The following is a 22718-nucleotide window of genomic DNA, read 5'->3' as shown; positions in this document are numbered from 1 at the left end:
ACCTTTTCAATATATGAGCTAACTTATATGTGTTAAAATAGCAAAAATAGGAATAGATGGCATAGGAAATTAACACATTTCTTGATATTAAAAAAATAATGGCTGACCTTGGTGATACATGCCTATAATCCCAGCTACTCTGGAGGCTGAGGTAGGAGAATCACAAATTCAAGGCCAGGCTCAGCAATTTAGAGAATGACCTATCTTAAAATTTAAAAATGAGGGTGGGCTGGAAATATATCTCAGTGGTGGAATGCTTCCCTAGCATGTTGAAGGCCTTGGGTTCTATCTCCAGTATGAGAATGTTAAAGGGGAAAAAAGGAAAAATAAGTTTGGTTTGTTTTTTTGTTTTTGTTTTTTTGATTGGGCATGATGTTGATATTCAAAAATTATGATATGCCAATAAGTGCTGGCAGCTGGAAGCAAATAAGATCTATTAAACTAAAAATGGTGTACAAAAGGTAAAAATATAAAAATTTCCTTCTAAAAAGAGCAAAATGCACACACATACACACAACACATCCTCATGTAAGAAAAGAAATAAAAAATTTTGTATTTTTCCAAAAGAAAAATCAATATATCTTCCATCTTTATGCCAATAATTTTTTATATTATTTCTTCAAATGTTTTCACCTCTTCATTTCTAATTTTACTTTTCTGAGACTGTTAGTATCCATATGTTAGCATTTCTATAATCTCCCAGGTCTCTTTAACTTTTATGTTTTCTATTCATCCTTTGCACTTCCTTCTAACTTGCTGATTTGTTCCTCAGCTTGTCTGTTTATCTCATCTAAGCTGTTCTTTTTTCTAACCATTTTATTTTTCATACCTACTATTTGTAGTTTACCATTTTATGATTTCTTGTTCTTGTTTTATCTTACAATATTCTTTCCTTTGTTTCTTTTAGAATATTATTATGAGTATTAATATCTACTCTAACTCCTTTGTTACTGAATTAGGAATCAGAAATTGGTATGGTTTTTCTTTTGAAATATAGTGTTCTCCAAATGTTTTATTTTGACTTGTGAGCACTTAACCCCTGACAGTGACAAGAGTAAAGGAGCTCTCAGACTGTATCAGCCCTGTTGAGCTGATGAAGGAGACCTGGAGAGGGATTGGAGTGATGAGCACTAAGTCAGAGAGCCCCAGGCACCATACACTGCAATATAGCTCCTCAAATTAGGACTTCACCTTTAGCACCTCATTTTTTAAGCTTGTTAGCATAGTAAATTATTCCCCTTGATATTACTCCTGTGTTATCTTTTGCATTTTTGTTCTTTGTGTTTCAAAAACTGAAAATACTAGTTAATAGTTTCTATACTTCTAACTTTTAAAGATTTGGTTTGCAGCCATCACCACCATCACTGTCACCATTACTACTGTCTACAGAGAACTGCTAATTGCTCTGATTTCATATTTGCCCAAAGCCTGTGATCAGAAGGAAGTAAACTTTGATGATGGTATTCCACCACACGACTAGTGCTGTGACTATATTGTCATTGTGCTTCAGTGTGTCAGTGTTTCTTCTACATTAACCTGAGGTACCTTTGTTTTCTTTTTATTAGCCTGCATTTGAACATGAACAGTGGCAGTCTGGTTGGCTCTATGGAGGAAGAATAATATTCCCACTTTCCTATTGTTGATGATTCTGTTGATGGATAAAATGTTACGTGTGACTATTATGATACTATAGAAAATGAATTGTTTTCTTCACTTCTTCACCATCTTCATTTCTATTTCTTCATATTACACTTCAGAGACATAATTTTTTATTTTATGGCAATCTTTAACATTTATTTAAACCTAAATGTATCTAAACATAAAGGAGCAAAGGGGATGAATGAGAAAAGCAAACATTGATTGTTGTTGGTGTTCTTTCTCTAATTCTCATGCTTACAAGTGTTCTATTGTAGAATTATTCCAAAAGTGAGCTATGACATCTGTTGCAAAGTTACACACATCTTTGTTTTAATCTTTTTGGAATATTTCCTAAATGTTTCTGTAATCGTTTATAACAAAAACTTAAAGACTATTCATTTTTGCCTGCAAATGTCCAATGCGTGGCTAAAGGCAAGATTAAAGGCATGCTTCCATTTTTCATCTGTCTCTTTCACTCAGGCACCTTAAATTCCAGGAACAATATAGTCACAGCACTAGTTGTGTGGTAGAATACCATCATCAAAGTTTACTTCCTTCTGATCACAGGCTTTGGGCAAATGTGAAATCAGATCTGATAAACATTATGTAATGAGTGGAAGCTATCCTCCAGGCAGTAGCAGCTTTCTTAGGGGAAAGTCCCCACCTGACCAATCCTGAGATAATTGTGGATAGACCATAACCAGTCAAGATCGCCTGCTTTAGCAGGTGTGCAGTTCTTCCAGCTATAAGGAAACACCACTACCATCACCACCACCATTGCCTTCATTCCTCTTTCTGTAAAATTTCGAAGTCATTAACAGTCCTTCTTGTACAGGACTAAGGACATGGGTCCCACCCACCCCCATGCATAAAGCAAGCACTCTACCAACTGAGCTATATCCTCAGTCCAGTAACTCATTTCTTATTCTCTCAAGATATACACGCTAGCAAAGACTCACATAGGGAGAGTTATTAATGACTGTTGGGAGTTTCCAGAAGAAAGAATCACTCAGTAACAGTGGTTTTGCCTCTCCAGATCCAGGGGTCTTTACAATATACCAGTCATCTCTGTTGGGTAGTAACTAGTAATGAGCAGTGAAATGCATGGCAAGGTCAGAAGTGTTTCTTCATATTACTTTTAGAGTCTTTAAACTACTTTCAAAGTGAATGAGAAAGCAAATGGTGTCAGGTGATTTGTAGAAAATAAATGTAAGCAAAAGGAGCTAATTGAAGAAATACATCAAAAGAAAAGGATTAATGGACTCTTGACAGGGTCCATTGAGGTTGGTGTGAAATCAGGAATTAAGGCTATAGGTGTCCGTGTATGGAAGGAAGATTTCTTTAGTAGTGCAGGCTCAGTAAGGTAGCCTTTGACCCCATCACTGGCCCTATTAACATAGGATTGAATTATAGATGAAGCCCCCTTGATTAGAATGGCCACCATGATAGTTCCAGAGAGGACCGATTAGGGTCAAAAACTCCACCACCATATCTCAGAAGAGAGGTTTCTTTCTTTATTTATTTATTTTAAGAGAGAGAGAGAATTTTTTTTTTTTTCAGGATCGAACCCGGGCCACACGCATGCCAGGCGAGCGTGCTACCGCTTGAGCCACATCCCCAGCCCTGAGAGGTTTCTTTAATAGTGCAGGTGCACTAAGGCAAATTCTGACCAACCATTGACCTCAATGCCCACATTAACATAGGATGTGCTTATAGATGAAGCCCCTCTGAGTAGGATGGCCACTATTGACTGTTTTGGAGAGGACCAACTAGGGTCAAAAACTTCACCACCCACCTGATGTGAAGGAGAATTTGAACACCTGACTTGCAAAGAATGCAAAAGGCAGTCCCCAGTTTTCAAAGCAAACATCTAACAGTAATAAATTTGAAAACAGCACTGTTTCCTTTGTGATCCTTTGCTCAAAGCCAGCCCACTCTCTCCATGAGCGTGCTCTCTGCTTGAGCCTTACTCTATTTTCACCCTACTCTCACTTCTCATCTACTTTACTTTAACTTATAATAAAGTTCTCTTGCTTGACTTTCAGTGTCTTTGGATTTTCTTTTGTGAGAACACAAAAACGAATGTTTAAAGCTTCAGCTCCCACTCTCCTGTGACAATCTCAACAGTGCTTGCATCCTGATTAGGACTTTGGAGGCATTGAGTCTGTACCTCTAACTGGAAGCTGACCTGTTTTTTTTCCTGCTTTACATATCTGTCTCCACATGGATATATTTCTGCATTCTTTGCTGTATTTTCCATTAACCACTTGTCTGCTAAGATCATCAAAACCCTGACTATGGAATAAATGTTTATATTTATAGAAAAGTTCATTTCTCAACATCATGTATTTGTTGCAGATTTTACATCCTGATGTCCAAGCTCTAGATCTACGGAGCTGTGATATCTCAGATGCTGCTCTCCTACACTTGTGTAAATGCAAAAAATTGAAAAAATTAAATATAAATTCCTCAGAAGGAGAAAGAGTTTCTATAACATCAGAAGGTATGCTTATTATCACTGAATAAATGGGTAGACTAAACCCAGGGAACTTCTGGATACCCAAACTTACAACAGTCCCTGGAGGGTGGCACCTCTGGGAGGGGTGGGAGCACTATGACCCTTCCCCCATCCTTCTCTGCATGTGGTGCTCATCTGTATCTTTTATGAAGCTTATGTGATGCCTAATGTGATGGAGGCCAGCCTCAGCAATTTAGCAAGGCCCTAAGCATCTTTTTTTTTTTTTTTTTTTTTTTTGTACTGGGGTTTGAACCCAGGGGTGCTTAACCAACAAGCCACATCCCCAGCCCTTTTTTATATTTTACTTATAGGCAGGGTCTCACTGAGTTGCCTAGGGCCTCACTAAGTTGCTGAGGCTGACCTGGAATTCAAAATCCTCCTGCCTCAGCTTCCCAAGTGGTTAAGAGTTGTTATAGAGTTTACCTGCCCCACCCCCTTTCCCAAAGGTCAGTGGTTGGATTGGCAAGCTCTTGTTTTAATCACTTGGTCTTTCTGGAGGCAGTCCCCATCCTGAGACTATCTAGAGGCCCCACATTGTTACCACATTAGCATTAAACCAAATATAATCAAAATATCTCATTATGAATAACAAGAGACATTCAAGAAATTTGAAGGGTTTTAGGGACTCTGTGTGGGAACTAGAGACAAAGACCAATTATATTTCTTCTTATACCACAACTTCCCTTCTGGAAGCAGATAAATAAATAATCATTCTTTCTTAAGATATGGAAAACAAGCCTGGTGTGATGTAGCAGGCTTGTAATCCCAGCAATTTAAAAGGCTGAGACAGGAGGATTAAAAGTTGGAGGCCAGCCTCAGCAATTTAGCAAGACCCTCAGCAATTTAATGAGAGCCAGTCTCAAAAAAGGAATGGGGGATGTAGCTCAGTGGTAAAGCACCCCTGGGTTAGATCCCCAGTACCAAAAATAAATATGAAAACAATAAAAATTACATATTCATGAATTTATCATCTTCCCTTTTGTGTGTTGCCCATAAGGGTATCTAGTCACAGTTCTACAGTGTTTATGGTGACTGAAGGTCCCAGGATCTGAAGAATATTCCTTTTATTTATGTGGTATAGCATTATGTATGAGTATCCAGCATGCATTTACATCTATTTAATTGATTTAAGGAATTCTCTTTTTTTTACCTTCAGTGAAACATAAGATTGGTCCCAGATGACAAAGAAGGAGCATAGTGATAGAACAGAAATCCAAATTTAGCTAAGCATGGTGGTACACACCCTGTAATCCCAGCAACTCACGAGGCTGAGGCAGGAGGGTTGAAAGGCCAGACTCAGCAACTTTGTGAGAACCTGTTTCAAAAAATAAGAACTGGAAATGTAACTCAGTGGTAGAGTGCCCCTAGGTTCAATTCCCCTGTACTACAAAAAGAAAAAAGAAAGAAAGAAAGAAATCCAAGTTAAGGTGAGGCAAGAGAGAATATATAGGTCTAGCTGTAACAGTGATCTACTTTATGCTTGATGCTCATGTTTCTTCTCCTCTTTTCGCCCTATCCCTCTCTAATCTCTCCCCTTCCCTAATTTCAGGGGAAAATAAGTTTACCTTTCTTCCCCATTTTAGGCATATTTATCTGTCCTTGAGGAATTAAGTAATCCAGACTTTGTGTCCTTGAGCACACCTGTCTCCTTCCCATCCACCCTAAAAAGGGCTTTGTTTGTGACAAGTCACCTTTCTCCTTGAGCCAGCTTTTCCTATTTTTTAATTAAGTCACCCTCTTGCCTCAATACCTTGTCTCTCAACTTAACTGACCTACGATAGGACAGGCAGCCAGCACTTTTAAATCCAGTAACAGGTGAACCACTTTGAAAATGGCTAACGTACAATTGGTGGTGGCTAAAATGAAAATCAGTCACATTTTTCATTGTTCAGCTCCAGGACTGCAGAAGCCCCAGCATACTGTTTACGGTCCCCAAAGAAAAAAAGTTGGAGGACTCAACAGCAAGATTTTGGACATTTTATTACACCCTCCTAGGCAGCAGTGGGCCAAGATACAATGAGGGTCACCCTACACCTACAAGCAGGGGGAATATATATATAGGTTAGGTTGCATGTCAGGTGAAGTCCTTAGATGTTTTATGAGTACATTCCTTTCCTTTACAACAAGGTCACTTTGCTTAGATTCTCACCTAATGATTAGAGATAAGGGAAGTGGCCAGCTTCCCCTCTTTCCTTCATTATCACATCTTTTTGAAGTCCTCACTGCAGGCTTTTTAGGCACTAATTAGTATTTAACCAAACATTCATATACATATACAACACATACACATGCACATATATATTATTGATGCAAAATAATGATTCATCTTTGAAGGAAATAAGAAAATTGTTTATTCTAAGACAAATGTAAGTGACCTAGGCCAGGAGTACTGATTCAAATTGCCCTGAAAAAGTGTTCCAAATTAAAGGAGCTATAACAACTTTTATACAGAAAACAAAGGTAACTGTAAATCACAACACTTGGCAAATACATTGGTGGGGACATTACTTAGGCATGTTGAAGTAAAAAGCAGGGAAATTTTGACCACCAGTATGAGATGGTCTTACCACATCTTAGGAGATTGAGGAAGTCAAGGTCAGTCTACTTTGTCAAGCTATAGATGGTCAGTTAAGTCTATACATTCTGGAAGATATACCTAAACATGAGAATGGTAAGTCAGATGCAAAAGTCAGGAGTAATGGCTTGCTTTCTAAAGGACAAAAATAACCCTTATAAAATAAGCCTTTGGTGTCTTACCTTATATAGGCGCCCATAAGCCTGCCTGTGTTGATATCTCCTAGTGGGAAGAATTTGTCCATCTGCTGCTTGCCTGAAGAAATTCTATCACAGTTGTTTCTTTGGGAATGTTTAATTTCACAATATATACACACATATATATAGTTCATTGATATTATGTTGTCCCCCAGGGATAAAAGCTGTGGCTTCATCTTGTTCATATCTCCATGAAGCTATTTTAAAAAGGTGCTGCAATCTCACTGATGAAGGAGTCCTTGCTCTTGCACTCAATTGCCGCCTGCTCAAGATTATCGATCTAGGTGGATGCTTAAGTATTACTGATGTGTCCTTACACGCATTAGGAAAAAACTGCCCATTTTTGCAGAGTATTGACTTTTCAGCTACTCAGGTAAGTGAAATATGGACTTGAAACATATAGACTATGTGTTGGCCTAATGTAGGACAGATGAGGCTAGACACCCGAGAAGTTTTTAGGAAGCAGGTTTATTTAAGCTACAGTGGTTTCGGAGGGGTTAATGCCTAAAAATCTCTGGACCCTGGGTGTGAAAATTCTTTTAGATTTATACTCAGTGGAGTGATTACATGACAGTGGGCAGGTACATAACAGTTACTGTTTGTCCCATATTCTTAGGCTAGACAGAGTTTCACAAGTTTTTACCACAGAAAACAGAAATAGTAACTTTTATACAGTGAGCTCTCTTGAGACAGAGTCTATCACACACTTTTTTTCTACAAACCTAGCATTTACAAGAATTAGGAAGCTTTAAATCCCATTAAGGTCCCTGAAGAAATCCTGTGAAATTCTGTTGACACTCTAAAAATCTTGCTGACAAAAACTTAATTATGGTGGGAGGTGGCTGGAGAATTTTGATTATGATAAGGGTCTTTTTGAGGGCTACTCAGACCCAATGTATTTCCATAACTAATCAGAAGAACATAATTCTTTTGGTTATTATTGAAATTATTGACCACTTTATGCTTTTGTTGGTTAAAGAATTGTAAATTGGTGTATTCTTAATTATTTTAAGCAACAAAGGTGAGAGATGTATGTCTAAAAGACCATTTGCTGAATGGAAGACAAACTCTCTAAATGATTAATAAATTTTAGAAAATTTTACTTCCTTCACTCCATTTATGGGCTGTGTCTTTTTCCCTTTGCTTAGGTATCTGACAATGGTGTGGTTGCACTTGTGAGTGGATTATGTGCCAAGAAATTAGAGGTAATTTTTAAATATCTCTAGAGATGATGGCAACTAAATTTTACATCATCCCCATATTTTATTAATTTTTGTTTTTATTTTTTTGTAGCACTAGGGATTGAACCTAGGGTTACTCTACCACTGAGCTACATCCCCAACCCTTTTATTTCTTATCTTGAGATAGGGTCTTGCTAAGTTGTGGAGGCTTGCCTCAAACTTGCAATCCTCCTCAAAAGTCACTGATATTACAGGTGTTTACTACCATGCCCTGCTCAGAAATTATTTTCTAAGCAGAAGATCAAGCCTTTTTAATTAGGTATTTCATAGACCTTTTTTCATCCCCTCCTTCACTCTTTTTTGTTTTTTGTTTTTCAGTGCTGGGGATTGAACCCAGGGCTTCATGCATCCTAGGCAAGCACTCTACTGCTGAGCCACCCACATCCCCTTTTTGAGACAGGGTTCCACTAAGTTGCTCACTATGTTCTCAAACTTACAATCCTCCTGCCTAAGCCTCCCTAGTAGCTGTGATTACAACTGTGCACCACTGCATCTTCTTAATTTTAAATATTTTATCTTATTATATTTTATTAATAAAGTATATTTTAAACCAATTCTCCACCTCTTTACTATTGTAAATATTTTTTTGTAGTGGGCATGTTTAGTTATTTCCTTGTGCACATGTAGAAAAGTTTCTCTGTATTGGACATTTATAATTGGAATTGCTGTGTTCTGGAGTATACACGTCTTCAGTTTTAATAGATATTGCCAAATTGCTTTATAAAATAGTGGAGCATTTAACTTTTAATGCTGCTTTACTTTCCAAACTATTTAAGACTTATGTGGTCCTTTCTATATAGTTTTTTTTTTCAAGTAGATATTTGTTTCTTTTTGCATATGAGTATTTCCCAGACCTTTCTTATATTGTTATTTGTGTGTGTGTATGTGTGTATTATATTATGGATCTACTTTTTCTTTTCACTTTCTTTTCTTTTTTTAAATAGGAGATTCATATGGCAGGTTGTGTAAATCTGACTGATGAGGCTGTAAAAGCTGTCCTTACTTACTGTCCTCAGATACAAATATTACTCTTCCATGGATGCCCCCTAATAACAGGTGAGTCTGATAGACTGCTTATGTTTAAATCCTGGATTTGTCTTTTATTAACTGTGTGATGTTGAGGAAATTACTTAATCCATTTTTCTCATCTTAATACAGTTTTTCTTATCTATTAAATGGGCAGATAACAGTATCTTCTTCATAGGTTTACTTATGATGATCACCTAAAACCAATTTTTTTTTTTCCCCCAGTATTAGGAATAGAGCCCAGGGGCACTCTACCACTGACCTACATCCCTGTCCCTTTAATTTTTTTTTTTTAATTTTGAGACAGAATCTCACCAAGTTGCCAAGGCTGGCTTCAAACTTGCAGTTCTCCCATCTAAGCTTCCCGAGTAGCTGGGATTACAGGTGTAGACCACCAGGCCTGGCTCTACCTGATAACTCTTTATGTGGTACCTCACACATTGAAAGAACTCAATAAATGTTAGTCATAATTATAATGGTGGTGGTGGTGGTAGTGATGGTTTGGTAAGTATTCAATAAACATTAACTATATAAGGATGATGACAGCAACAATTGTTGTGGTCATGATACTAAACATGATGCTTTATGGAGACAATAAAAATTTCAATTTTAAATTATTACATTTGTGACATATAATAAATGACCTGTTAAGTGTTATTTCATCAGGTTGTAGACACTGATATTCAGTATAATTTTGACTCAAGCTAATGTGGCTCCTCACTGAAGAACAAAGTAGCCATAGCTCATTTGGCCTACGTAGGAGCCATGAGACTCAATTTCACCCTACCCCAGAATTTATGGTACCTCAACCCTTTCACATTTTCCCCCTAGTGGGTCTCATACCTTAACATAACCTGGATCTCCATGTGAATTAGTAATTATATCTAGTCCTTCCAGCTCATTTCTCTAATTATAGTGGAAATAGTTTTTCCCCTAGGTCAAGTTACTATCCTGGAAATATCTTTGATAACTTTGATCATATTTTCTAATGTTTGGACAGCTAGTCTTTTATTTATGTATTTTTAACCCAGGGGTGCTTTACCACTGAGGCACATCCCCAGCCCATTTTATTTATCGTTTTTACTTTGAAACAGAGTCTCATTAAGTTGCTAAGGCTGGCCTCAAACTTGTAATTTTTGTGCCTCAGCCTTCCAAGCTGCAGAGCCAGGCTGAATAGCCAGGTTTTTTTTTTTTTTTTTTTTTTTAGTTGTAGTTGGACACAATATCTTTATTTATTTATTTCTATGTGGTGCTGAGGATCAAACCCAGGGCCCCGCACCTGCTAGGCAAGTGCTCTATCGCTGAGCCACAACCCCAGCCCTGAACAGCCTGTCTTAATGAAGACTATAGCCTCATTTTTCAAGAGCCAAAAGGAGGGGCTGGGGATGTGGCTCAAGCGGTAGCGCGCTCGCCTGGTATGCGTGCGGCCCCGGTTCGATCCTCAGCACCACATACAAACAAAGATGTTGTGTCCACCGATAACTAATAAATAAATGAATAAATATTTTAAAAAAAAAAAAAAAAAAAAAAGAGCCAAAAGGAACTAAGAAACTGGTAGTAATAGTTATATTGCTGAGCTTGGTGGCGCATACCTGTAATCCCAGTGGCTCAGGAGGCTAAGGCAGGAGGATGAGAGTTAAAAGTTAGCCTGAGCAACTTTGCAACGCCTTAAGCAACTCAGTGAGACCTATCTCTAGAATAAAATATAAACCAGGGCTGGGGATGTTGCTCAGTGGTTAAGCCCTGCCCTCCCCGGCTTCAATTCCTGGTAGCTGCTAATGATGATGATGATGATAATAATGATTATCTCTAGAGGAGAATAGGAAGAAGTCCCCAATAGGTAAGAAATAGGTATACCCTTTTGTACCTTTTGAATTTTGTGTTATGTGGAGGATTTCGACTTATTAAAAATTCAGAATTACTTTAAGGAAATGATTACAACCAGAAAAACTCCTAGAACTGAGGCTGGGTACATTACACTGTGGTAGGGATTTTGAGAAGGCAAACAGGGTCTCTGGTCATTAAAAACGCCAGAAAATTGTATTCTAATAGGTAGGCTATTTTTTAAAAATTTAATTTGGTATATAAGATAGCAGGAATGCATTATAATTCATATTACACATATAGAGCACAATTTTTCATATCTCTGGTTGTATACAAAGTAGAGTCACACCATTCATGTCTTCATACATGTACTTAGGTTAACGCTGTCCATTTCATTACCCCGTCTTTCCAACCCCCATGCCCCTTCCCTTCCCCTTCCACCCCTTTGCCCTATGTAGAGTTCATCTAATCCTCCCATGCCCCCCCACCTCCAGGTAGGCTATTTTTTTATAGATGAGACCACAGTATGTGAAATGTCAGTTTTAACAATGGACTCTTGCAGCACACCAACTAAAAATTTATAATTCTACCCATTGAGCTATGTATATCCTTAACCAATACACTAAACAAGCAAGGAGTACTTCTAAATTGACCCTTACTTTTCTTGTGTTACTTTAATCACACACCTGCTCTTTTTTTTTTTTTTCCTTTTTTTTTATTTATTTTTTTTTTAATTTTTTATTGTTGGTTGTTCAAAACATTACAAATTTCTTGACATATCATATTCCACACTTTGATTCAAGTGGGTTATGAACTCCCACCTTCACCCCATACACAGATTGCAGAATCACATCAGTTACACATCCATTGATTTACATATTGCCATACTAGTGTCTGTTGTGCTCCGCTGCCTTTCCCATCCTCCAACATCCCCCCTCCCCACCTCTCCCCTCCCCTCCCCTCCTCTCTCTCTACCCCCTCCACTGTATAACCCTGAGGGTCTCCTTCCATTTCCAAGCAATTTCCCTTCTCTCTCCCTTTCCCTCCCACCTCTCATCCCTGTTAAATGTTAATCTTCTTCTCCTGCTCTTCGTCCCTACTCTGTTCTTAGTTACTCTCCTTATATCAAAGAAGACATTTGGCATTTGTTTTTTAGGGATTGGCTAGCTTCACTTAGCATAATCTGCTCTAATGCCATCCATTTCCCTGCAAATTCTATGATTTTGTCATTTTTTAATGCAGAGTAATACTCCATTGTGTATAAATGCCACATTTTTTTTATCCATTCGTCTATTGAAGGGCATCTAGGTTGGTTCCACAGTCTTGCTATTGTGAATTGTGCTGCTATGAACATCGATGTAGCAGTGTCCCTGTAGCATGCTCTTTTTAGGTCTTTAGGGAATAGACCAAGAAGGGGAATAGCTGGGTCAAATGGTGGCTCCATTCCCAGCTTTCCAAGAAATCTCCATACTGCTTTCCAAATTGGCTGCACCAATTTGCAGTCCCACCAGCAATGTACAAGTGTACCCTTTTCCCCACATCCTCGCCAGCACTTGTTGTTGTTTGACTTCATAATGGCTGCCAATCTTACTGGAGTGAGATGGTATCTTAGGGTGGTTTTGATTTGCATTTCTCTGACAGCTAGAGATGGTGAGCATTTTTTCATGTACTTGTTGATTGACTGTATGTCCTCCTCTGAGAAGTGTCTGTTCAGGTCCTTGGCCCATTTGTTGATTGGGTTGTTTGTTCTCTTATTGTCTAATTTTTTGAGTTCTTTGTATACTCTGGATATTAGGGCTCTATCTGAAGTGTGAGGAGTAAAGATTTGTTCCCAGGGTGTAGGCTCCCTATTTACCTCTCTTATTGTTTCTTTTGCTGAGAAAAAACTTTTTAGTTTGAGTAAGTCCCATTTGTTGATTCTAGTTATTAACTTTTGTGCTATGGGTGTCCTGTTGAGGAATTTGGAGCCCGACCCTACAGAATGTAGATCGTAGCCAACTTTTTCTTCTATCAGACGGCGTGTCTCTGATTTGATATCAAGCTCCTTGATCCATTTTGAATTAACTTTTGTGCATGGTGAGAGAAAGGGATTCAGTTTCATTTTGTTGCATATGGATTTCCAGTTTACCCAGCACCATTTGTTGAAGATGCTATCCTTCCTCCATTGCATGCTTTTAGCCCCTTTATCAAATATAAGATAGTTGTAGTTTTGTGGATTGGTTTCTGTGTCCTCTATTCTGTACCATTGGTCCACCCGCCTGTTTTGGTACCAGTACCATGCTGTTTTTGTTACTATTGCTCTGTAGTATAGTTTGAAGTCTGGTATCGCTATACCGCCTGATTCACACTTCCTGCTTAGCATTGTTTTTGCTATTCTGGGTCTTTTATTTTTCCATATGAATTTCATGATTGCTTTCTCTATTTCTACAAGAAATGCCGTTGGGATTTTGATTGGCATTGCATTAAACCTATAGAGAACTTTTGGTAATATCGCCATTTTGATGATGTTGGTTCTGCCTATCCATGAACAGGGTATATTTTTCCATCTTCTAAGATCTTCTTCTATTTCTCTCTTTAGGGTTCTGTAGTTTTCACTGTATAAGTCTTTCACCTCTTTTGTTAGGTTGATTCCCAAGTATTTTATTTTTTTTGAAGATATTGTGAATGGAGTGGTTGTCCTCATTTGTCCTCATTCTATGAGGTTGGCCTCATAGAATGAATTTGGAAGTTCTCCCTCTTTTTCTATTTCCTGAAGTAGCTTGAAAAGTATTGGTATTAGTTCTTCTTTAAAGGTTTTGTAAAACTCTGCTGTATACCCATCTGGTCCTGGGCTTTTCTTAGTTGGTAGTCTTTTTATGGTTTCTTCTATTTCCTCAATTGATATTGGTCTGTTTAGGTTGTCTATATCCTCCTGACTCAATCTGGGCAGATCCACACACCTGCTCTTAAGGGGCCAGTTTTTCCTATTGCCAGATGAAATCACAAACCAGTGCCAATGAGTTGTTTTTTTTGTTGTTGTTGTTTTGGTTTTTGGTTTTTTTGGTGGTGCTGGGGATCAAACCCAGGGCCTTGTGCATACAAGGCAGTCACTATATTAGCTGAGTTATAGTCCTAGCCTGTCATTGTGTTTTCTTTTTAATAATTTTTTAGTTTTAGATGGACTCAATACCTTTATTTATTTGTTTGTTTGTTTGTTTTATATGGTGCTGAGAATCAAACCCAGTGCCTCACACATGCTAGGCAAGCTCTCTACCACTGAGTCACAACCCCAGTACCCCCCCACCACTGTTTTCTTATCTCCGTTTTATAGGTTTTTTTATGGGTTTTTTTGGGGGGGTGTGTGTGTGTGTGTGTGCGCGCGCTGGGGATTGAACCCAGGGCCTTGTGCATGCAAGATAAGCACTCTACCAACTGAGCTATATCCCAGCCTCATGCTTTATAGTTAATATCTTGTCATTTTATATCACTAAAACCCTCTTTTTCAATAATTTAAAAGTCTTAGGTTTTAATACTAATGTATTGAATTCCAAATAATTTCAAGTTACACCTTCATGCTTCCCAGCTCAAGTTTGCTGTAGGTATAAAGGCTATAGGAGGAAAGGGGACATCATTAGTTTCTTGATTTTTTCCATCTCATGATTCTCCCTTTCCTCCTCTGCCTTACCCCAGCCATAGTTCTGGCCCCATCAATGTCAGTCAAGATGGGACTGGGATGGGCAGGAGGGGGGAGGTAAAGTAATCAAAGTCTTCCATTACTGCTATGATCTCAGGTCAGCACCCCAGGCTATGTGGGAGAATTGAACCTGATCTATAGGCACTTTTGAAGTTCATCAGATCCTACTTTCTACCACTCCCCTCATTATTATAGGTATCTCCTATTTGTAGTTCTCTTGATTTAAGCAAATGTGTCTGTTCTGACCAGGAACTAGTGTTTTCCTCTGCCTCCAAGCACCTGGCAATATACCTTCAGTATCTTTCTTTTGAGGTTGCCTAGCCATCTAAGTTGTTTTCAAAGGCAAAATATAAGGCAACTCCATGCCTGCCCACATCTGTCTGTAGGAAACACATGCTTTAGACAAAAGGAATGCAGATATTTTCCAACCTCAGTCCTGTTTAGCTACCTGGACTATCACCTTAACTTTCTGCCCTTTTGTTTTTCTTAGTTATGGCTCTGATATTAGTCTACTATGTCTCTCAAGCTCCAAGGACAAATCACACTCTCCAACTGATCTCCTTAGAATTCTATTCACTAGGCTTGCAGGGAAGAGAAAGCACCCTCAATACTAAAACTCCATTCACATCTGTCTTCAAAGAAACGTTTCTTCAGTTTAGAACTCTTCATCCCTTCCACTTTAATACGTGTGTGTGTGTGTGTGTGTGTGTGTGTGTGGTGGGGGTGGGGATTGAGATTGAACCTAGGGGTACTCTACTACTGAGCTATGTTCCCCAGTCCTTTTAAAAATTTGAGACAGGATCTTATTAAGTTGCCCAAGCTAGCCTTGAACTTGCAATTCTTTTGCTTCAGCCTCCCGAGTAATTGGAATTACAAGCGTGCATCACTGCACCCAGCTCTCTGGGGTTTTTGTTTTGGTTTGGGTTTTTGTTGCTGTTGTTCTGTATCAGCGATTGAACCCAGGGGTGCTTAATCACTGAGCCACATCCCCAGCCTTTTTTATTGTATTTTTAGTAAGTTACTTAGGGCCTTGCTAAATTGCTTAGAGTGCTTTGAACTTGTGATCCTTCTGCCTTAGCCTCCCTAGCCACTGGGATTACAGGTGTGCACCACTGTACTGGGCAAACACTATTTTTAAATGGATGAGGCACCATGGATTCAAAAATCTATTTTCAACCATACATTTGGAAATTATGTGTAGGTTGTATACATGTATTTCATTTTGTAATGAAAGAATACGTGGTACCTTAGTCTGGTAACATTTGGTGAAATGGTTCTGTTTTAATCTTTTGTTATATTTGTCTTGTATAGCTTGGCTATACATGTTGTAAAATTAATCATTCCTAATTTTACCTTGATAATCTTTCTGGTTACTATTTGAAAATAACTGGTGTTTTTCCTTCTACTTTTAATAGATGTCAAGTCAGAAAAAATGTATACAGTCAACCAGAAACTTATTCTTAGGTAGACTGTTTAAAATCATTATCAAAAAACCTCATAGAAAGCTGCATGTGGTGGTACATACCTGTAATCCCAGCATCTAGGAAGACTGAGGCAGTGGAATTTCAAGTTCAAGGCCAGCAAGGGCAACTTAGTGAGATCCTGTCTCAAAATGAAAATAAAAAGGGCTGGAGATGTAGCTCAGTGGTAGAGCACTTGCCTCTCACATACAAGGTCCTGGGATAAATTGCCAGAATCACAAAATTAAAAACAAACAAAAAAGGCACCAATATATAACTTTGATTTTTTAACATATCCAGTTGTTTTAAAAATAGCTAAATAAACATATATTTAGACATTTACAATCTGCCTGCTTTGCAGACCCTGCAAAGTACACCTAATATCTACAATACACAGGAAAGATAAAACCCGGGGTTACAAAAGACCCCAAGCCACTGCTCCTGTTTTTAATGATCTAAACTAGACACTCCCTGTTGATGAACAACATACCATATAAATCCTCTCTCCAATCCTTCAGGAATTCCCTTACCTTATTCTTTCTGAGTAGTGAATTCCCAAAAGGGAGATATATGTGTGTGTGTGTATGTGTATGTGTGTGTATATATTATATATATACATATATATATAATGCAGAATGCATTACAATTAATATTACACATTTAGAGCACAATTTTTCATATCTCTAGTTGTATACAAAGTATATTCAGACCAATTTGTGTCTTCATTCATGTACTTTGGATAATGATATCCATCACATTCCACCATCATTTCTAACCCACTGCCCGCTCCCACTCCTCTGCCCTATCCGTTTATCTATTCCTTCCATGCTCCCCCTGCCTGCCCCACTATGAATCAGCCTCAGAGAATATACAATCAGTCAACAAATATATGAAAAAATGTTCATTATCTCTAGCAGTTAGAGAAATACAAATCAAAACTACTCTAAGATTTCATCCCACTCCTATCAGAATGGCAGCTGTTATGAATTCAAATAACAGTAAGTGTTGGCAAGGATGTGGGGAAAAAGGCACACTCATTCATTGCTGGTGGGACTGCAAATTGGTGCAGCCAATATGGAAAGCAGTGAAGGTTCCTTGGAAAACTGGGAATGGAACCACCATTTGACTCAGCTATCCCTCTCCTCCGTCTATACCCAAAGGACTTAAAAACAGCATACTATAGGGACACAGCCACGTCAATGTTTATAGCAGCACAATTCACAATAGCTAAACTGTGGAACCAACCTAGATGACCTTCAGTAGATGAATGGATTAAAAAATGTGGCATTTATACACAATGGAATTTTACCCAAAAGGGACTTTCTGAATGCACACCGGTCAAAGTGTTGCCCAAATAAAGATCATAGTGTCCTTCTGCCACCTTGTGGTCATATTTTTTCCTTAAAGTGCTTTGATATTCCTCAGATTCACTATAGTTACATGCATGATATGGCACTCTTACAAGATATTCACAGGTATAGCATATGACAAAAAAAAAAGTTATGTATCCAAAAAATTTGTAAAGTTTAACATACCACTATAATGAATCTTAATTTATCAAAGTCTCCAAGAAAAACTATAGTTAAAAAACTTGTTTAACCTTGTTTACTCCAGCATTTCCCAGTTTTTAGCACTTTTTTGATTGACCTAGCCATCTCCTTCATTATATATTATTATATCTTAGTTTTCTGATCCTTAATATCACAGAATAGGAAAGTAAGGTATTAGAATGTTACTTTCCCAGTGTGACAAGTTTTTAATAAAATAAGTGAAATGAGTAGTGATCCCCAGTCTTCTGCCATCTGTCCAAAACTTAGAATAAATCACTTAGCTTCTGTGGGTCTCAACTTTTATCTTGTCTGTAATGTTTAATCATAAAATTGGGAGATCTGATAGTAATGCAAAAGTTCATATATAATGGCTTTTATTAATTTTGTTTGTTTGCTTGGCGGGGCGGTTACTGGGGACTGAACTCAGAGGCACCACTGAACCACATCTTCAACTCTTTTTATATTTTATTTTGAGACAGGGTCTAAGTTGCTTAGGGCCTTTGCTAAGTTGCTAAGGCTGATCTTGAATTTACAGTTCACCTGTCAGCCTTCTGAGCCACTGGGATTACAGGCGTGCACCACTGTGACCAGCTTAATAAAGGTTCTTTAATGAAACAAATTTTTTAAAAAAGAAAATTGAGGGCTGGGGATGTGGCTCAGGCGGTAGCGTGCTCGCCTGGCGTGCGTGCGGCCCGGGTTCGATCCTCAGCACCACATACAAACAAAGATGTTGTGTCCGCCGAAAACTAAAACATAAATATAAAATTCTCCCTCTCTCTCCAAAAAATAAAAAATAATAAAAAAAAGAAGAAAAAAGAAAATTGAAAAAAAAATATTCTTCATTGAGAAAAAAAGTGAATGTTTCTAAATTACCCTTTCCCTCTTTGCTGTCAGTATTCCTAAATCTGCTAGCATTATATATTTTTGTTACCATCACTGAGGGAAAATAAATTATATATTCAACTTACTTTTTAATATTTTTGAATTTCCTTTGTGGTCTTGGGGGTTTCAACCCAGCCCTTTAAAAATTTTTTTTTTTTTTAAGACAGAGTTTCACTGAGTTGCGTAAGGCCTCACTAAATTGCTGAAGCTGGCTTTCACTTACAATCTTCCTGCCTCAGCCTCCTGAGTCACTGGGATGTGCTCTGCTCATAGTTGAGGATTTGTTTTAGCCTGATTACAGTCAAGTTCTTAAGATTCCTGGATAATTCATACATCAAGATTTAGCCCAAAATGCCGAAAAGTATTTTAAGACAGAAATGGCTTGCTTCAGTTTCCTTTTTGGGGGGAGGGGGCACTAGGGTTGAATTCAGGGTCACTCTACCACTGAGCTACATCCTCAGTTATTTTTATCTATCTATCTATCTATCTATCTATCTATCTATCTATCTTTGATACTAGGGATTAAACCCAGGAGCACTTAACAATTGAGCCACATCCCCAGCCCTTTAAAAAAAAATTTTATTTTGAGACAGGGTCTTGCTAAATTGCTTAGGCTGGCTTTGAACTTGTGATCTTCCTGACTCAGCCTCCTGAGTGTCTGGGGATTACAGGCATTCACTACCGTGTCCAGCATTTTTTTTTTTTTTTTGAGTCAGGATTTTGCTCTGTTGTTAAAAGTCTCCCTAAATTGCTAAGGCTGGCCTAGAAATTGCCATCTTCCTGCCTCAGCCTCCCAAATTATTGGGATTACCTACCAGCATGTGCCATTGCACTTTGCTTCAGTTTCTTTTAAAGGACAATCCCCTACCCCAATTACCTTGCTTAAAGGATAGTCCCCCACCCTAATTACCTGGATTGAATCTAGGGCCTAGCAAGTGTTCCACCACTGAGCTACACCTCCATTCCTTTTTATTTTTTGAAACACAGTCTCACTGATTTCTCAGACTGACAACTTAGCTAGACCCTCAGCAATTTAGCCAGACCCTGTCTCAAAATAAAAAAGGCCTGGGAACAGGAATGTTAACTCTGTGGTAAAATGCCCCTAAGCTCAATCTCTAAAACCAAAGGAAAAAAAGTAAAAGCTGATAAACTAGAAGTAAAACCTAAGTCACCTGATCTTCAATTTATAATTCTTTCTTCAAAAGAAATTTCCTGAGCCTTTGGTGTGAAGCATCTTGTTACTAGGAAAAGGGAAAAAAATAGGAGGAGACATTAAACATCAGTAGCATAATAAGGAATCATTTCACTTTTACCATCCAGAGTCTGAATTTCTGTCATGTATTCTGCCATAGGATCATGAGTTATAGCTTAAATTCACATAGTAATGTTTCCTCATGTCTAAATTGAGGATGATGATAATTATTATATCTCTTAGGATTAGTTAAAAGATTAAATGATATATGAAGCATAGTATACAATTGAATAAGTCAATAATTAATGGTAGCCCTATTATTAGATGAAGTGTACATATCACTGTAATACTTTTAAGACACAGGCATTTGTTGTTTTCTCTGTAATTTTATCTTAGTTTTATTAACAAGAGTATAAAAGGGTAATCATACCATTAATCTGTATTTAAGCTTCTTCAAAGTCTTAGCATGAAATAGATAAAGCATTAAAGTAGTGTGACTGAACAGGGTTTAATGAAGGGAGTATTTACAAAGAAGTGAACAGGATTAAAGAAAGCCAGCAGGTATGTTAAGTCACCTTGGAAGCTAAAACATGCCCAAAGGTTAGAGGAGGGAACATTTACCAGAATGTGAAAAGTTGACCTATAGATGAACATTTTCCATATCTGTATAATGCCATTACAAAGCATGGTTTTTAGTGGACAACTATTACATGAATGCATTATTATTATTTTAACCAATTGATATTACTAGACATTTAGATGGATTTCAATTTTTTACAACACGTAGCAGTGATTTTGATATGGCTTCTCTCTCTTTTTTTTTTTTTTTTTTTGGTGCTGGGGATTGAACCCAGGGCCTTGTGTAGGCAAAGCAAGCACTCTACCAACTGAGCTATATCCCCAGCCCCTCACATCTATCTTTTTTTGCAGTCAGTTTTAGATTTTTAAAAATCTGACTTAAAAACAAGTGATAACATTTTATTATTTAAAAAGTTATACCAAACTTAATCTGTAAATACAATCTATATTGTAAATACAACATATTTTTAACTCAGTTATAAAATTGTCTAATTTAGGGACTCCTAGACTTGTAAATTTTATAGGCCAATAGAAATTTAAAAAGTGGGCCCAACACACATTTTAAGAAAACAAAATTAAGCAAAAAAAAAAAAAAAAAGTTTATTGCAAGCAAGAGAACTAGAGTGTCCAGGTGTAGTGGCGCATGCATATAATCCCAGCTATTGGGGAAGCTAAGGCAGGAGGATTGCAAGTTTGAGGCTAGCCTTGGCAATTTAGTGAGACCACATCTCAAAATGGAAAAAAAAAAAGGGTGGTGGTGGTGGTGATTGGAGTTGTGGCTTAGTGGTAGGATGCCCCCAGGTTCTATCCCTAATATCACCACCCAAAAAGAAAAGAACCAGAGAGTGTATAGAAATGGGAAGTTATTATCATTGGGAGAACAAAGGTTTACATCATTTTTTGTTTTTGTCTTTTTTTTTTTTTGGTACAAGGATTAAACCCAGAAGCACTTAACCACATCCCCAGTCCTAATAATAGGGCTACCATTAATTACTGACTTATTCAGTTGTATACTATGCTTCATATATCATCTTATTTAAATAAATCTTTTAACTAATCCTAAGAGGTACAATAATTATCATCATCCTCAATTTATACACGAGGAAACATTAAATATCTTTGACTATGTGAATTAATACACTATTGTTATTTTCTTTTATAGATCTTTCACGAGAAGTCTTGGATCAATTAGTAGGCCCAAACAAACTAAAGCAAGTAATGTGGACTGTGTATTGATGCTTATTGAAGCTTATGTAAGCTATGAAAGCTCATCAAAACTCCTTTCCCAGGAAATGGTCTGTAGATATTTGCTTTACACTTAATTTAACATTTTGTTGTTGCCGTCGTCTTATTTCAGCTATAACTCTGAGAATCAGCTAAATCTAAGTATACATGTTTGTGCTTTGAAGTTAACTGGACTTAAACATTCTAATATTGCTATTCATTGGATGAGTCATTGTTTATGAAATGGTATTCTAGCATGAACTCTGTATGGGTGGGGGGCTGGGTTTTGTTTCTTTAATAACAAAGTGTAAGTGGTCTGTTTTACCTCAAGACTTCCTTCTCCTAGTAGGTATTTGAGCTGTTATAAGAGAAATTTACTGATATAAACTTTAGGAGAATTCTAAATAAAGATATTTCTAAAAGTATAATTACTTTCTTAGCTCTGACTCTTACTTTCCTCAAGTATTTAAATGATCATTTGCCAAAAGCAAAGCTGAAGATTAGATTTAGTAATTTTTCACAGAACTTACATATTTCTTTTTTTTTAAACAGAGGTAAATTGTAGTTATTACATGGATTCATTTCTTCACATCTTATTCCATCAGAGCTTACACTATAATGCATCTTATAGCCGATGGAATGTCATAGTTTAATTGTCAAGAGTTTTCTGTGTTTGATAGCATTTTTTTTCTTTTGATACTGAGGATTGAACCCAGGGGCGCTTAACCACTGAGCCACATCCCAGCCCTTTTATATTTTATTTAGAAACCGGGTCTTGCTAAGTTTCTGAGTCTAGCTTTGAACTCATGATCCTCTTGACTCAGCCTCCAAGCCACCAGGATTACAGGCATGTGCCACTGCACCTGGCTGGTGGTATTTGAGTTTTCAATAATTAATTAAAGTTGGAAACATATAGAAGAAATAATTTTATAAAGGTTTTACATAATTGTTTTAGAAATGATTCTAGAGAATATTCTACAATGTTTAACATGTATTTTACTGTTCAAATTCAATTCCTTTTGAAAACAAAAAAAGCAGAACGTAATAAGGATCACATTGAATATAACAAAAGTTTCTAGGGGTTATATTATGGACTCTGCTGTATAGAATATACTTCATATATTTAACATTAATATTGT

At 37.4% G+C, this 22718-nt stretch overlaps 1 protein-coding gene across 5 annotated transcripts in view; it reads left to right on the top strand.

The window, feature by feature from the left end:
• Amn1 (antagonist of mitotic exit network 1 homolog) overlaps positions 1-22007 on the top strand; it is a 38512-nt gene extending 16505 nt beyond the window's left edge. For all 5 annotated transcript variants that reach the window (XM_046435984.2, XM_058576137.1, XM_046435985.2 and 2 more), the window contains 5 exons: positions 3997-4141; positions 7084-7301; positions 8077-8133; positions 9114-9225; positions 21518-22007. In XM_046435984.2, the coding sequence (XP_046291940.1) occupies positions 3997-4141; positions 7084-7301; positions 8077-8133; positions 9114-9225; positions 21518-21591 (606 nt within the window). In that variant the 3' untranslated portion in view covers positions 21592-22007. The remainder of the gene's footprint in view (positions 1-3996; positions 4142-7083; positions 7302-8076; positions 8134-9113; positions 9226-21517) is intronic.
• Positions 22008-22718: the final 711 nt, after the last annotated feature.

This window comes from Marmota monax, unplaced genomic scaffold, assembly GCF_021218885.2.
Source record: "Marmota monax isolate L192 unplaced genomic scaffold, Marmota_monax_Labrador192_F-V1.1 WCK01_AAM20220418_F8-fsc00012, whole genome shotgun sequence".
In the NCBI taxonomy this organism is placed as follows: Eukaryota; Metazoa; Chordata; class Mammalia; order Rodentia; family Sciuridae; genus Marmota; species Marmota monax.
This window is presented reverse-complemented; position numbering and strand designations above follow the sequence as displayed.